Source organism: Lepidochelys kempii, chromosome 10, assembly GCF_965140265.1.
Source record: "Lepidochelys kempii isolate rLepKem1 chromosome 10, rLepKem1.hap2, whole genome shotgun sequence".
In the NCBI taxonomy this organism is placed as follows: Eukaryota; Metazoa; Chordata; order Testudines; family Cheloniidae; genus Lepidochelys; species Lepidochelys kempii.
In genome coordinates, this window is record NC_133265.1 from 51,414,806 (window position 1) to 51,430,958 (window position 16,153).

General features: G+C 41.3%; 1 protein-coding gene across 2 annotated transcripts in view; it reads left to right on the top strand.

The window, feature by feature from the left end:
* TBC1D2B (TBC1 domain family member 2B) overlaps positions 1-16,153 on the top strand; it is a 64,089-nt gene that overhangs the window by 8,884 nt on the left and 39,052 nt on the right. For both annotated transcript variants that reach the window (XM_073303558.1, XM_073303559.1), the window contains exon 2: positions 7,812-7,965. In XM_073303558.1, the coding sequence (XP_073159659.1) occupies positions 7,812-7,965 (154 nt within the window). The remainder of the gene's footprint in view (positions 1-7,811; positions 7,966-16,153) is intronic.

Here is a 16,153-nt window from a genome sequence, read left to right on the forward strand (position 1 = left end):
AGGCTTCCTCCTGCAGTGGGGTGAGCTGGCTCTCATGGCTCCAGTCCCACGGGGGAATGTGGAGGCTCAGGGATTCCCTTAGGCTCCTGTGTGGGGCTAGAAATGAGGGGTTCAGGGTATGGGAGGGGGCAGGGGTGTGGGGTGCAGGAGGGGGCTCCGGGCTGGGGCAGGGGGTTGTGGTGCAGGAGGAGGTTCGGGGTACAAGCTCCGGGAGGGAGTTTGGATGCAGGAGGGGCTCAGGACTGGGGCAGGAGGTTCAGGGTATGGGCTCTGGCCAGGTGGTGCTTACCTCAGGCGGTTCTTGATTGGCAGCACAGTGGAGCTAAGGCAGATTCCCTGCCTTGCCTGGCTCCGCACTTCTCCCTAAAGTGGCTTGCAAGTCTGGCTCCTACACGGAGGCGTGGCCAGGCGGCTCTGTGCGGTGCATCCTGCTCGTGCCCACAGCCACCGCCCCCGCAGCTCCCATTGGCCATGGTTCCCAGTCAATGGGAGCTGCAGAGCCGGTGCTGGGGACAGAGGCAGCACGCGGAGCTTCCCTGATCGCCTCTGTGCCTAGGGGCCGCAGGGACATGCCGGCCGCTTCCGGGAGCTGTGCGAAGCTGACTGGACTTTTAATGGTCTGACAACCCTAGGTTCCCCCTGCAGCAGGGCGAGCTGGCACTCATGGTTCCAGCCCTGCATGGGGAGCACCAAGGCTTGGGGTTTCTGGCCCACAGTGAGGAGACTTTCCCGTGGGCTGGATGAAATTAAGCAGCAGGCCGGATTTGGCTCACGAGCCGTAGTTTCCCCAATTCTGTGTTACAGTTCTTCATTTGAATTTTACAAGGCTTCTTTCCTGTTTGATGGCTCATTTGATGTGTTGTTTAGTTACAGGGTATACTCAATGTAGATGTTTACTATTGCATTATAACAGGATACAGATAAGTGAAAATAATGCAAGTAGCATCCCATTAGTTTTCATGAAGTTTAAACACCAAATACACTCTTACACATTTAACAGTTACTTTGATCTATACCAGTAGACAAGTGAACTGACCTGGTTTATAAAAGCACTACTCACAATAGTGCTTAGGGCATAATATGATAAAACAAAACAATGTAAAATACAGTAACAACATAATTAAAAACCCCACATATAGATTCAAACTAAATAGATTAAAGGGGTCATAAAAACATCCAATACTTGGTCAGGCCAGTGGTCTGTCTAGCCCAGTATCCAGTCTTCCAACGCTGGCCAATGCCAGGTGCTTCAGAGGGAATGAACAGAACAGGTAATAATCAAGTGATCCATCCCCTGTTTTCCACTCCCAGCTTCTGGCAAACAAAGGCTAGGGGCACTCAGAGCATGGGGTTGCATCCCTGCCCATCCTGGCTAATAGCCATCGATGAACCTATCCTTGAGGACCTTATCCAGTTCTTTTTTGAAGCCTTCACAACATCTCCAGCAGGGAATTCCACAGATTGACTGTGCGTTTTATGAAGAAATACTTCCTTTTGTTTGTTTTAAACTTGCTGCCTATTAATTTCATTGCGTGACCCGTAGTTCTTGTGTTATGTGAAGGAGTAAATAATGCTTCCTTATTCACTTTCTCCACAGCAGTCAAGATTTTATAGACTTCTATCATATCCCTCCCTTAGTGGTCTCTTTTCCAAGCTGAAAAATCCCAGTCTTTTTAAACTCTCCTTAAACAGAAGCTATTCCATACCCCTAATAATTTGTTGTTCTCTGTACCCTTTTTCTAATTCCAATATATCTTTTTTGAGATGGGGTGACCAGATCTGCACACAGTATTCAAGATATGGGTGTACCATGTATTTATATAGAGACATTATAATATTTGCTGTTTTATTATCTATTCCTTTCCTAATGTTTCCTAACATTCTGATAGCTTTTTTGACTGCTGCTGCACATGGAGCAGGTATTTTTTAGAGAAGTATCCATAATGACTCCAAGATCTTGCTTGAGTGGTATCAGCTAATTTAGATCCCATTATTTTGTATATATATAGTTGGAATTATGTTTTCTAACATGCATTACTTTGCATTTATCAGCATTGAATTTCATCTACCATTTTGTTGCTCAGTCACCCAGTTTTGTGAGATTGCTTTGTAACTTCACAGTCTGCTTTGGATTTAACTATCTTGAGTAGTTTTGTATCATCTGGAAATTTTGCCACCGCGCTGTTTTCCAGATCATTTATGAATATGTTGAACAGCACTCGTCCCAGTATAGAATCCTGTGGGACACTATTATTTACCTCTCTCCATTCTCAAAACTGACCATTTATTCCAACCTTTTTCTATCTTTTAATCAGTTACTGATCCGTGAGAGGACCTTCCCTCTTATCCAATGACAGCTTACTTTGTTTAAGTACCTTTGGTTAGGGACCTTTTTAAAGGCTTTCTGAAAGTCTAAGTACACTATATTCACTGGATCACCCTTGTCCACATTTTTGTTGACCCCTTCAAAGAATTCTAATAGATTGGTGAGGCATGAATTCCCTTTACAAAAACCATGTTGACTCTTCCCCAACAAATTATGTTCATCTATGTGTCTGATAATTCTGTTCTTTACCATAGTTTCAACCAGTTTGCCTGGTACTGAAGTGAGGTTTACTGGCCTGTAATTGCCAGGATCACCTCTGGACATTTTTTTAAAAATTGGTGTTACATTAGCTATCCACCAGCCATCTGGTACAGAAGCTGGTTTAAATGATAGATTACATATCACAGTTAGTAGTTCTGCAATTTCATATTTGAGTTTCTTCAGAATTCTTGGGTGAATACCATCTGGTTCTGGTGACTTAGTACTGTATAACTCAGAGGTGGCCAACCTGGGGCTCCAGAGCCGCCTGCGGCTCTTCAGAAGTTAATATGTGGTTCCTTGCATGGGTGCTGACTCTGGGGCTGGAGCTACAGGTGCCAATTTTCCACTGCTCAATCCCAGGCCCTGCCCACACTCCACCCCTTACTCCGAGGGACTCACCCCTTCCCACCCCCTCCCCTGAGCTTGCTGCACCCTTGCTCTTCCCCCCTCCATCCCAGAGCCTCCTGTACACTGTCGTGGCAGGCAGGAGGCATGGGGAGGGAAGGGGAGATGCTGATCGGCAGGGCTGCCAGCGGGCAGGAGGTGCTGGGGGTGGCAGGGCAGGGAGGAGCCGATGGGGGCTGCTGATGTATTCCTGTGGCTCTTTGGCAATGTACATTTGTAAATTTTGGCTCCTTCTCAGGCTCAGGTTGGCCACCCCTGGTTTAACTTATCAATTTGTTCCAAAACCTCCTTTAATGACACCTCAGTCTGGGACAGTTCCTCAGATTTGTCACCTAAAAAGATTGGCTCAGGTATGGGAATCTCCCTCACATCCTCTGTAGTGAAGACCGATGCAAAGAATTGATTTAGTTTCTCCACAATGGCTTTATCTTCCTGGAGATGCTCCTTTAGCATCTTTGTCGTCCAGTGGGCACACTGATTGTTTAGCAGGCTTCCTACTTCTGATATACTTAAAAAAATATTTGCTGTTACTTTTTGAGTCTTTGGCTAGTTGCTCTTCAAATTCTTTTTTGGCCTGTCTAGTTATACTTTTACACTTGACTTGCAAGAGTTCATGCTCCTTTCTAAAAAAAACAAGGAGTACTTGTGGCACCTTAAAGACTAACAAATTTATTTTGAACATAAGCTTTCGTGGGCTAGCCTACGAATAAATTTGTTAGTCTCTAAGGTGCCACAAGTTCTCCTCATTCTTTTTGCTGATACAGACTAACACAGCTACCATGCTGAAATATGCTCCTTTCTATTTTCCTCAATAGGATTTAACTTCTAATTTTTAAAGGATGCCTTTTTGCCTCTAACCACTTCTTTTATTTAATTGTTTAGCCACGGTGGCACTTTTTTTTGGTGGTCTTACTATGTTTTTTTTAAATTTGGGGTATACATTTAATTTGAGTCTGCATTATGGTGTTTTTAAAAAGTTTCCATGCAGCTTGCAGGCATTTCACTTTTGGTCTGTACCTTTTAATTTCTGTTTAACTATTCCTCATTTTTGCATAGTTCCCCTTTCTAAAATTGAATGCTACTGTGGTGGGCTTCTTTGGTGTGTTCCCCCCAACAAGGATGTTAAATTATATTATGGTCGCTATTACCAAGTGGTTCAGCTATATTCACCTCTTGGAGCAGATCCTGTGCGCCACTAAGGACTAAATCAAGAATTGCCTGTCGTCTTGTGGGTTTCAGGCCTAGCTGCTCCAAGAAACAGTCATTTATGGTGTCAAGAAATTTTATCTCTGCATCCTGTCCTGAGGTGCCATGTACCCAGTCAATTTGGGGATAGAGAAATCCCCCATTATTATTGAGGGTTTTTTTTTAATAGCCTCTCTAATCTCCCTGAGTATTTCACATTCACCATCAGCATCCTGATCAGATGGTTTGTAGTATATCCCTACTGATATCTTTTTATTATTCAAGCATGGAATTTCTATCCGTAGAGATTCTGTGGTACAGTTTGGTACATTTAGATTTTTACTGCATTTGACTCCGCATTACGTGCTTTCCTTCACATATAGTGCCACTTCCCACCTGCACATCCTATTCTGTCATTCCTATATATTTTGTACCCTGGTTTTACTATGTCCCACTAACGATCATCACTCCACCAAGTTTCTGTGATACCTATTACATCAATATACTCATTTAATACCAGGCACTCAAGTTCACCCATTTTAGTATTTAGTCTTCTAGCATTTATATATAAGCACTTATAAAACTTGACACCTTTTTAGCTGTCTGCCATTATGTGATGTAATTGGATGGGACTCTTTTTCATTTGGCTGTTTCTCATTAGATCCTACCTGTACTTAATCATCTTCCATCCTCTTCTCCTTACTAGGATATAGAGAATCCTCCATTAATAGATCTTGCCCTGAGGGATGTTTCTGTCTGAACTGCATGCTCCTCCGCACCTGTCAGCTTTCCCCCAGCGTAGGGTTATCACATTTCAGGTTTCCAAAGAAAGGACACTGCTGTGGGAGGGGGGAATATTTGTGAGGGCGGATGGTACAGTTCTGGAGGGGGTACCTGCAGCAGGGATACTCGCTGAAAGTGGAGGGCACTGTTGCTCCCTGTCACAGTTGCAGGGTGGTTGGTACAAGCCCAGGATGCAGCTACAGCCATCAGTCAGCGCCTCCCTCCAGGACCCCCTCCGTAGGGCTGGGAGCTGGGTCCTAAGTGGGTGGGATCCCACAGCTGTGGCTTTCAGGGGAGGGACCAGTTGGGAAGTGGACCAGTCAGGGTTCTTTCTGAACTGCAGCTCGTGTGCTCTGCAAAAGCCCCGGACATTTCCTGTTGTTTGAAAAATCTGCCCGGACAAAGAAAGGAGGCTCAAAAAAGAGGCAGTGTCTGGGAAAATCCGGTTGTATGGTAACCCCAGCCCTTAGTTTAAAATCTCCTCTATGGACTTTTTAATTTTACATGCCAGTAATCTGGTCACAACAAATATAAATGGAGAGGAGTTGGGTGGGGGAAGGAGAGCTAATAAATTTGGGGCACAGCGGTGATACTAACAGTTCTTCTGGGAAAATGATGAGTTTGGTTTTTAAAAATGGGACAAAGATATGAGTTTTATACCTTAAGGCAACTACAGCAGAAGCACAATTGCCTGCTGACTTAAGGCACAAGAGTGGGATCCCAAGAAGCTGGGAATGTCTGAGTGAGGTTGAAGAAGGAAATCAAATATAGCCAGGGCTTTGAGTTTAAGCTGTTGCTGTTTTTAATCTATCGCTTCCTAGGTAACTAATATGGGGGAGGAGGAGAAGGAGTATAGCATGAAAATGGTTATGAGCAAATTATGAACAGAAACACTGATGTGAATAAATATACCTTTTAAAAAAAAAAGTTTGAGGCAGTGAGACTTAGAAGCTGCTACTGAGTGACAAACAGAGAACAGCTTTTTAAATTCTAAACACTGTATAGATATATAGCCCTGTAAATACTCAGTTGCCTTCTGCTTTAAGACAATAACATGATAGTTGACAAAGTCTACATATAGAGAGACCTAAAGGGAAATTCTAATCTACCAGGTAACCTGGGCTCTATAATTTATTAGTAACTGGATAAAACTGCCACTGGATAAAAATTGAGCAGGAGATAACTTCTGATATAGATGTGGAGAACAGTGTTTGGTTTAGAAATCTCTCAAGGACTCTACAGCCAGGAAATTTTCCATTTTCACTTATGATGATGTCAAAGATTGGACCTAAAAGGAGAGACATTTAGAGATCTGACTCAGTCACTCCCAGTGATAGCTGAATGGGTAAATGAGTGTTTACTTTGTGTTCTGTTTTTCACTTTTGTTCTTCAATTCATGGCAGATACTATGCAAACCAGTCATTTTCTATCTCATTTTATAATGCAAATTTTTCTCCACAACTAGTGGGTGAAAAAGAACAGAATGTGTGAAACTGGGTTCTGCTGATACAAGGAATTTGAAATACCTCATGCAGGATGTTTGTCTTTGAACCTTTGGTATCGTCTCTTCTGTGAGTTTTGTTTAACAAGGCACCAGGACAGGAGATTTAAGCTATCTGATTCTGCATGTGAAGTATTGAGAGTCATTTGTGTAAAATCTGGTCACCAGATCCATAATCCTCTTCCTTATACCCCAGGGATCGGCAACCTTTGGCACGCGGCCCACCAGGGAAAGCGTTGGCAGGCCGGGACAGTTCGTTTACCTGTCGCATCTGCAGGTTTGGCCGATCGCAGCTCCAACTCTTCCTGCAGCCCTGGAACGGCGAACCACAACCACTGGGAGCTGCAATCGGCCGAACCTGCAGACACTGCAGGTAAACAAACTGTCCCAGCCCGCCAGCAGGTTTCCCTGGCAGGCCACTTGCCAAAGGTTGCCGATCCCTGTTCTACCCAGTCATTTTTCCTTATTGATTTAACAGAGAAGACCAATCTGATAAGAATAATGGCAACAAACGCTCTCAAGTAAAATATGATAAAAATGTATTTAGATTTGGGTTTTACTGCATAGTTTAAAGATGTTTACATTTCCATTGCTCATTCTGTTAATTAGCAGAGGACTTAACTGTTTTAAATTTGTAGATTAAATGTCTTAAATATTTATTTCATTGCAGTTTTGTTACACTTCCTCTTGCTGTAGGAGTTAATAGTTCATATAGCAATAGATACGTAACAGAACATGTAAATATATTATTATTAAAGGACGCACTGTAACAGTATATATTCTTGTCCACTTTCAGCCAAGCACATTACAAATACTTAGAATCGGGTTCTTGCTGATTGTAGGTATGGAGACTTGGTTTTTTCTGCAGTCTTTATTCATGTATATTAAGAATTCTTCATAGTGTCTTGGGCTAACTTAAATGTTCAGGAGGCTGTCAAGGAAGCAACCACATCAGGGCTGTGCTATAGTATGGGAGCAGCTTCTTGAGACTTGGGGAGATGGAGATGCAAAGGTGGAGAAACTAGGCATACATGATTAGTTTTTAAAGGTCGATTTGTCTTATTAGTGACGTGTGTGTGTATCTATCTATCTAAAATTACAATAAAGCTGTTTTTGGGTTATCATATTTAGTTGAATGTTATTGGCACCTCTGCTCTCTTGGCACTAGAGTCCTGCAAATGTGCAGACCATGTTTGCGGATTATGGATCGGATGCAGATACAAATTTTGTATCCGCATAGGGCTCTACTTGGTACCTCTGTTGTCTTCCTTTCAACACAAGTTAAATTATATTCATGCTTGACAAGTGTATCAGTCTTTGTTTTTCAGTACTCTGGTCTCTTTTTTGTAGGCTGCTACCCGTCAGGACATGACATACTGGCTTCAAGAACTTCAACAGAAGAGATGGGAATATTGTAACAACCTTGATGTAGCAAAGAGGGATAGCAGAACTTCACCTACACCCAGTGACTTTTCCAAAGGTCTTGTTGCCAAAGACAATATAGGTAGGTTGAAAACTTGAGTTACACATATGGAGCATGAAGTATTTCTGTTTAGTAAGAGTTTACCACTATGATTTTGTTCATGGTAAATTTTCTACAATTTCCCTCCTTTTTTTCCTTCTTTAAAGCAGATTGCAAATGTTCTTGTAAAGTTTGCAGAATCACATTCTCTAAAATCAATATTTTATATTCATTTCTTGTGTTTATAAATGTGCCTCTTAGACGTAAATGTAAGTTCATATGGCTGTCCTAACCTATTTCAGTCATGGAACATAATGATGCTTAGAAGAATAGATTTTGTAAATGGAAACAAAATGGAGTACTGTTAAGTTTGGGTCATACAGTGTGAGAGACCTCAATTTAAAGGGTGTTAATTCATCCTTTTATTGTCAGAATATCTTAAAATGTGGCATGTTTAGTTTCTTGGCATTTAAGGTCCACTTCCTCAGTGGGAAGGGAGAAAAATCTTTTCAGACGGAAAGAGTCTAGTTGATTTTTTACTTTGGTCAACTACAGAAAGCATAAAAAATTACCCTGTTCTACATTCTGAACAGTTATTACAAATGTAGCAGACCAAATAAAGCTCATGTCTTTACTGCTAAGGGCAGTGCATTGATGTAAACGTAATTGCTATGGTGGGGGAGAATAAGCAAAACAAGACTGCTGAAGACATGTGGTGAGAGAACATAGTTTGTTAGACACTCGTGTTTTATTTTTATTTTTCTTGTAACCATTTCTTACTTTTATGCCTCATTACTTGTACTCACTATCTCTTTGTAGTTAATGAACTTGTTTTATTGTTTTATCTAATCCAGTATGTTAAAATTGAAGTGTTTGGGAAACTCCAGTTATGGTGGCATTTTTGTGCATATTATTTCTATTAAAGAAATAATGGATTTGTTTTGACCAGAAGAGGGGGTTGGGCAGTGCAGGACATACATGTCTGGGGAAAATCTAAGACTGGGGGTGTCTTTGGGTCACCCTGCAGTATAACTAAGGCTGGTGAGCGCCAGAACCTAACCCAAGTGTGGCTGGCAGCCTGCAGTTACACACAAACACTCAGGGTGTGACTTGCATGCTGTGGAAGACAGTTTGTGAGCAGCCCAGGAGGGAACTACTTCAGCAAAGCATTGTAAGGCACTCAAAGTTGCAGGGCCAGGGTGGCACACCTACTCATTAGTCTAGATTGTACCCTGGAATGTCACAGCATGTGCTTAAGTGCTTTGCCAAATCATGGACTTAGTCTCTTGTTTGTTCCCAATATGAAAAAGACTGATAGACATGCCTGGTATCAAAAGTCTTGTCCTTCCAAAGCATATACTTTACTAAAAGAGAACCTGATTTCAGGTCTAATCAAATGCCTAATATATGGTGCCCTAATGAGAGTGAGTGGGTATAAACTAATTTACAAAGTATGATGTCTTGCTGAATAATGCAGTTTCAAGATAGGCCACTTTCATTTTGTGATAATAATTCACTTTCTACTGTGTTACTATGAAACACGACTTACATGCAGGTAATATATTGAATATTCGGTACTAATTCTGATAGTTGTCCTTATGAAAGTATGGAGAGGTGGAAGCAGCTCTAATTAGTAACCAACTTTTCATTAGAAGTTTGATGTTTTCTCCTAACCTTTAAGACAGTGAAAGACAACTTTTCACTTCAAATTTTGCATGTGTGGTTTGACAGAAAGAGAATATCTTTAGTCAAGCTTAATATAAACTTGCAGAGATATAAGAGGTCTAGAAAGTGCAGCAATGCATTTTTCAAACTTTTCTGTTTTTGCTGATGTAGGACAGACACTTCGATTCGGTTTGCTCTTTGATTATTGCAGAAAACTGATGCCTTCCATCATATCCAGAAATGGGGACGTAGATCTTGAAGTAATTCTGTTGTATTCCACATGGGACATGAAACAAAGCTCCCTTGGGCTAATGCAGACTTTTAAGGTCAGGTATATTTTTCCAGTATTTGGCAAAACTCAAAACTGTTCAAAATTCATTGACTTAGACTGGTTCATTCCATAGTAACAGAGGAAATTTAAGTAGAGTTTCCTCCCCCGACTCCCCAAAGTTCAGATTCCCCTGTTGGCCCGCTGCAGCACTACCCTCTAACCCAGTTCCCTGCCTACATTTGAGAGAGTAGTTATAGTTTGACCGTTCTCTACCACAGAGGATTTGCAAATATGAGACTAGTTATTTTTACTAGGTCTCCCTTCCTTACTACTTGTTTAAACTTCTAAAAATTATACATGTCACTTAATAAAGTTTGCGGATGATACAAAGCTGGGAGGTATTGCCAATTTAGAGAAGGACAGGGATATCCTACAGGAGGATCTGGATGACCTTGTAAACTGGAGTAATAGTAATAGGATGAAATTTAATAGTGAGAAGTGTAAGGTCATGCATTTAGGGATGAATAACAAGAATTTTAGTTATAAGCTAGGGACGCATCAGTTAGAAGTAACGGAGGAGGAAAAGGACCTTGGAGTATTAGTTGATCATAGGATGACTAGGGGCCGCCAATGTGATATGGCTGTGAAAAAAGCTAATGCGGTCTTGGGATGCATCAGGAGAGGTATTTCCAGTAGGGATAAGGAGGTTTTAGTACTGTTATACAAGGCACTGATGAGACCTCACCTGGAATACTGTGTGCAGTTCTGGTCTCCCATGTTTAAGAAGGATGAATTCAAACTGGAACAGGTACAGAGAAGGGCTACTAGGATGATCTGAGGAATGGAAAGGAGACTCAAGGAGCGTGGCTTGTTTAGCCTAACTAAAAGAAGGTTGAGGGGAGATATGATTGCTCTCTATAAATATATCAGAGGGATAAATACCGGAGAGGGAGAGGAATCATTTAAGCTCAGTACCAGTGTGGACACAAGAACAAATGGATATAAACTGGCCACCAGGAAATTTTAGACTAGAAATTAGACGAAGGTTTCTAACCATCAGAGGAGTGAAGTTTTGGAATAGCCTTCCAAGGGAAGCAGTGTGGGCAAAAGATCTATCTGGCTTTAAGATTAAACTCGATAAGTATATGAAGGAGATGGTGTGATGGCATAACATGGTTTTGGTAATTAAATATTCATGGTAAATAGGCCCAATGGCCTGTGATGGGATATTAGATGGGGTGGGATCTGAGTTACCCAGGAAAGAATTTTCTGTACTGTCTGGCTGATGAATCTTGCCCATATGCTCAGGGTTTAGCTGATCACCATATATGGGGTCGGGAAGGAATTTTCCTCCAGGGCAGATTGGAAGAGGCCCTGGAGGTTTTTCGCCTTTCTCTGTAGCATGGGGCACGGGTCACTTGCTGGAGGATTCTCTGCTCCTTGTAGTCTTTAAACTACAATTTGAGGACTTCAATAGCACAGATATAGGTGTGAGGTTTTTTGCAGGAGTGGTGTGTGAAATTCTGTGGCCTGCGTTGTGCTGGAGGTCAGACTAGATGATCATAATGGTCCCTTCTGACCTAAATATCTATGAATCTACAGTGATTTATATCTGTAGATTAAGTGCTTTACAAAGGGAGGGGATTTTTCCCCTCTGATCAGAGGTTGTAAATTACCTCTATAACTTGTAAAAACCTCCTAGTGTGCTAGTGATTACATACTTTGTAGCAGAATATACAAGCTGCATTACAAAAGTGAGTCTTTGAAAGCAGGTTCAGTTACTAATCATCTGAATGATGAAGTAGTGCTGCTTCAGATCAAGAAACAAATTATTCATTGCAATATCTTTTTTTTTATTTAGATTATATGAGAGAAGTAATTTTTCGTTTCTTTCAGTTACTCAGATTTCTAATTTAAACCATTTTAGAGTGAAAAGTAGAGATTGTCCTACCATTCTGTCTGATGTAGACTTGACAAGGAGGCGTTCTTGTTACTAGTTTCTTTTAATATTCATGTTTATGAAAAAGTGGGCTATGAAAAGCAAATATAGTAATACTGCTTTTGTATGTCTTGTAATGGAGCCATTGTACATTCATGGATGTCAAGTAAATAATTTGTACTTTCCAGTGCCTTGAACTTTCAGTTTCTTGGAATTTATTATAGCTTCAGTTTGCCAAAAAACTAAGAACCAAATGAACAATCTGATATTACTGCATTCATCTACATTTAGTTTTTAATTAATATTAGTATACTGCATTTTTATAACAAGCCCCATATATTTTGACATAACTTGCAACAACTGCTTTCAATGTCAGTAAGCTTTTCACAATTCTGTTTACAACAGTGCACCATGCCTAATGCTTCATCAATTAAGTATCCATTGAGAAATTATTGATATATGTAGCATTAAAACATAAAGGAAAACAACTGAATGGAGATATTGTATATTCAAAATTGCACACCCATATTAAGTAGTTAGAAGCCAGTTATCCTAGTCTGAGAAAGACAGGATTAGAAGAGAAATAGTTTCATATAAGAGCATTCTTCTTCACCCTGCCCTGGAGTCTACAAAAGGTGCTCTGGAGTCTATGAAATTATTGAGTAATGGATAATTTCCTCTGATTATATATCTAGCAAAACTGTTGAACAGTGGTAGATGTCTCCTGTTTCAGATTCCCTTCCAGCTAATAAGCAGCACTGATGTTTAGTTCATATAATGGCGAGACACAAAGTTATCCTGATATTTTAAAGGAGCATGGTTTGGACGCAGTTTCTTTAAATTATTGGTATCTTCAAATATAGTTCTAGCATCCCAGTAGTGATGCTATAATTATGGCTGAGGAGGCATTTTCAATAAGCTCCTATTTTCAAGTTCTATAATAATATTTTTGGGGAAATTACTATGTTGAAATTTCTCTTGCTGCTTCTCTACCCAAGAAAGTGGGTGAGCTATATGGAAAACTTGAATAAAAATCCTTTCAGTAAGTGTGTAATTATTAAAGCACATGAGAACAATTTATCTATGGCTTCAGGTTCTATGGCCAGCAAAATAGGAATAATTATCAACTTCAGGGATATTGTGAGGCTTAATTAGTTAATATTTGCAAAGACCTTTGTGGTGAGCTGATAAAAAGTGCTGTATAAATGCAAGAAGGTGGTAATTAGGGTTCTGTAATTTTTACAACTATTGTAGAACACTAGAAAAGAGACGAGATGGAGGGACTGATGTGTGTTCATAGCGGGCCTACTTATGCCACCTCCCCCGTGGGACCACTTGCAGCATAAGGTACTATTCAAAGTAATGTAACAGAATGAGGTCCAGACTTTGTATCAACAATTTGTAACCAGGCCAGAGGAGAGCAAGGAAATCACTCTCTTTCCACTGCTTCCTGAGAGAGGGACAAAGCTACCTTTTCCCCCCAACCACAAAATCCTAGTTAGATGTTTGTTTATATTCATCAATGTCTATCACTTCATTTGCATATCAGTGTGGTGTTTATTTCCTGTTATATATTCAATGGATTGAGCTGTCATCACAGAATTTATTACTACCTGGAATTGAATTCCACCATTCCTCAGTGCTGCCTTAGTAACATGGCATCCTCCTGTTTTGAAATTTGGTTTTAAAAAATTTCAAGTGGGATAAGAGGCTTTTCATCTGTTTCCATCTTATTTTTTTGCAACCAAATTTGTTTTGTATGACAAAAGCCATAAGTAAACTGGAGCTCAACCAGAGCACACCTTTCTTTTGACATCTTCCACTGTTTATAATATTGAATCCATTTTTATTTTGACTTTGATATCAAGTACTTGATTATTAAGGGAAAATGGTAAAGTGGTATTGAAATCACAAATAACCTATTGCAGTTACCATTGTTTCCAGTAGTATTGTGTTATGCATTAATTCCTGCAAAATACTTCAAACCTGATGAAATAACTCAAATATTCTGTTTCACCACAAGACTGAAGGATGTAGCCTCGTTTTAAATTGGATTGTTTGCTTCAAACTAATAGTGGTGAGGATGTCTACTTTTCTCATTAACTTCTGATCTCCATTATTAGTGCTTTTTCTAGTGATCTCCTTAACAGAACAAAAGTTTTAAAGCTACATTTTGTTTTTTACTGGGTCAGATTGTTTGTTTCACAAACCTGGACTGACATTTTTGATTAGCTGTGTAGGTATATGTGGAAACCTTCTCAAAGAAAAGAAACTCATTAAGCTTAACTTTTTTTTCTTAAAAAAAAACTAACAAAAAAGGCATTAACTTTTTTTAAATAAAACACCACTTTAAAAAAGAGGGAAGATTATGATTAGAGCCTAGATAGTTACACAGTAACTTGTTTTTCTTATAGTCAAACAATTGTGTGCATTTTGTGCTAGTGATGAGCTGTATATATTTAATAGCTGTACATATTTAATGGCTCCATGTCTAGTTGGCAGCCGGTGTGAAGTGGAGTGCCCCAGGGGTCGGTCCTGGGGCCGGTTTTATTCAATATCTTCATAAATGATCTGGAGGATGGTGTGGATTGCACTCTCAGCAAATTTGCGGATGATACTAAACTGGGAGGAGTGGTAGATATGCTGGAGGGCAGGGATAGGATACAGAGGGACCTAGACAAATTGGAGGATTGGGCCAAAAGAAATCTGATGAGGTTCAATAAGGATAAGTGCAGGGTCCTGCACTTAGGACGGAAGAACCCAATGCACAGCTACAGACTAGGGACCGAATGGCTAGGCAGCAGTTCTGCGGAAAAGGACCTAGGGGTGACAGTGGACGAGAAGCTGGATATGAGTCAGCAGTGTGCCCTTGTTGCCAAGAAGGCCAATGGCATTTTGGGATGTATAAGTAGGGGCATAGCGAGCAGATCGAGGGACGTGATTGTCCCCCTCTATTCGACATTGGTGAGGCCTCATCTGGAGTACTGTGTCCAGTTTTGGGCCCCACACTACAAGAAGGATGTGGATAAATTGGAAAGAGTCCAGCGAAGGGCAACAAAAATGATTAGGGGTCTGGAACACATGACTTATGAGGAGAGGCTGAGGGAACTGGGATTGTTTAGTCTGCGGAAGAGAAGAATGAGGGGGGATTTAATAGCTGCTTTCAACTACCTGAGAGGTGGTCCCAGAGAGGATGGTTCTAGACTATTCTCAGTGGTGGAAGAGGACAGGACAAGGAGTAATGGTCTCAAGTTGCAGTGGGGGAGGTTTAGGTTGGATATTAGGAAAAACTTTTTCACTAGGAGGGTGGTGAAACACTGGAATGCGTTGCCTAGGGAGGTGGTGGAATCTCCTTCCTTTAGAAGTTTTTAAGGTCAGGCTTGACAAAGCCCTGGCTGGGATGATTTAATGGGGATGGGTCCTGCTTTTGAGCAGGGAGTTGGACTAGATGACCTCCTGAGGTCCCTTCCAACCCTGATATTCTATGATTCTATGAATTGCTTCAACAAAGGAATGTACATAACTGTAATGTGGTTTTAAAATTATTTGCATACATCTTCAACATAGTATAGTGAGGCATATTGTAATTACTACTGCATCTGTCCAAAAACTTCTAGATGTTGAGTAAAGTGACTCACTGTTCAGGTGCAAGATTTGCTTTCCTCCCCAATCAACTTGTATGTGGATGTTTTAGAGTCAAATAGGTACTTGTTAAAAGTGCTAGACTGACATGGGATCCATACCTTTCTGTGATGGCTCTCAGGTTACCCACAAGAGTGGTCAAGTTATCACCCTTACTGCCTCCAATGTGAGGGTGTCGTGCTTGTGCTTAACTGGGTGTCCACTCCAACACCACCAGCCTGTTAACCACTCAAGCACTTTCCTCTGGGCAATGCTAGTCCTTGTCTTGCATATTAGCAATAGTTGCACCCAGGTCCAGCTCTAGGCACCAGCAAAACAAGCAGGTGCTTGGGGCGGCACATTTCTAGGGACGCCACTAGAAATGTGGTCCAGCTCGCCTCCGCCTGTTCCTCTGAGCGTGCCGCCGCCACTCCACTTCTCCCCCCTCCCTCTCAGGCTTGCCGTGCGTGAAACAGCTATTTCGCGCAGCAAGCCTGGGAGGGAGGGAGGAGAAGCCGAGCGGCGGTGCACTTGGGGGTGGCGGTAGTGGTGGAGCGGAGCCAGGTTTAGCTGGCTGAGATTCCTTTTTCATGACACCAACTCGCTGTCAGTTTACTTCCTAGGCACCTGATGTCAGGGTGTCTTTTTGCCCCTCAAATATACCTCAGCGGAGGTGAGCTGGGGCGGGGAGTGGTTCCCCCCCCCAGTTACTTCTTGCGCTCCCCCCTCACCTC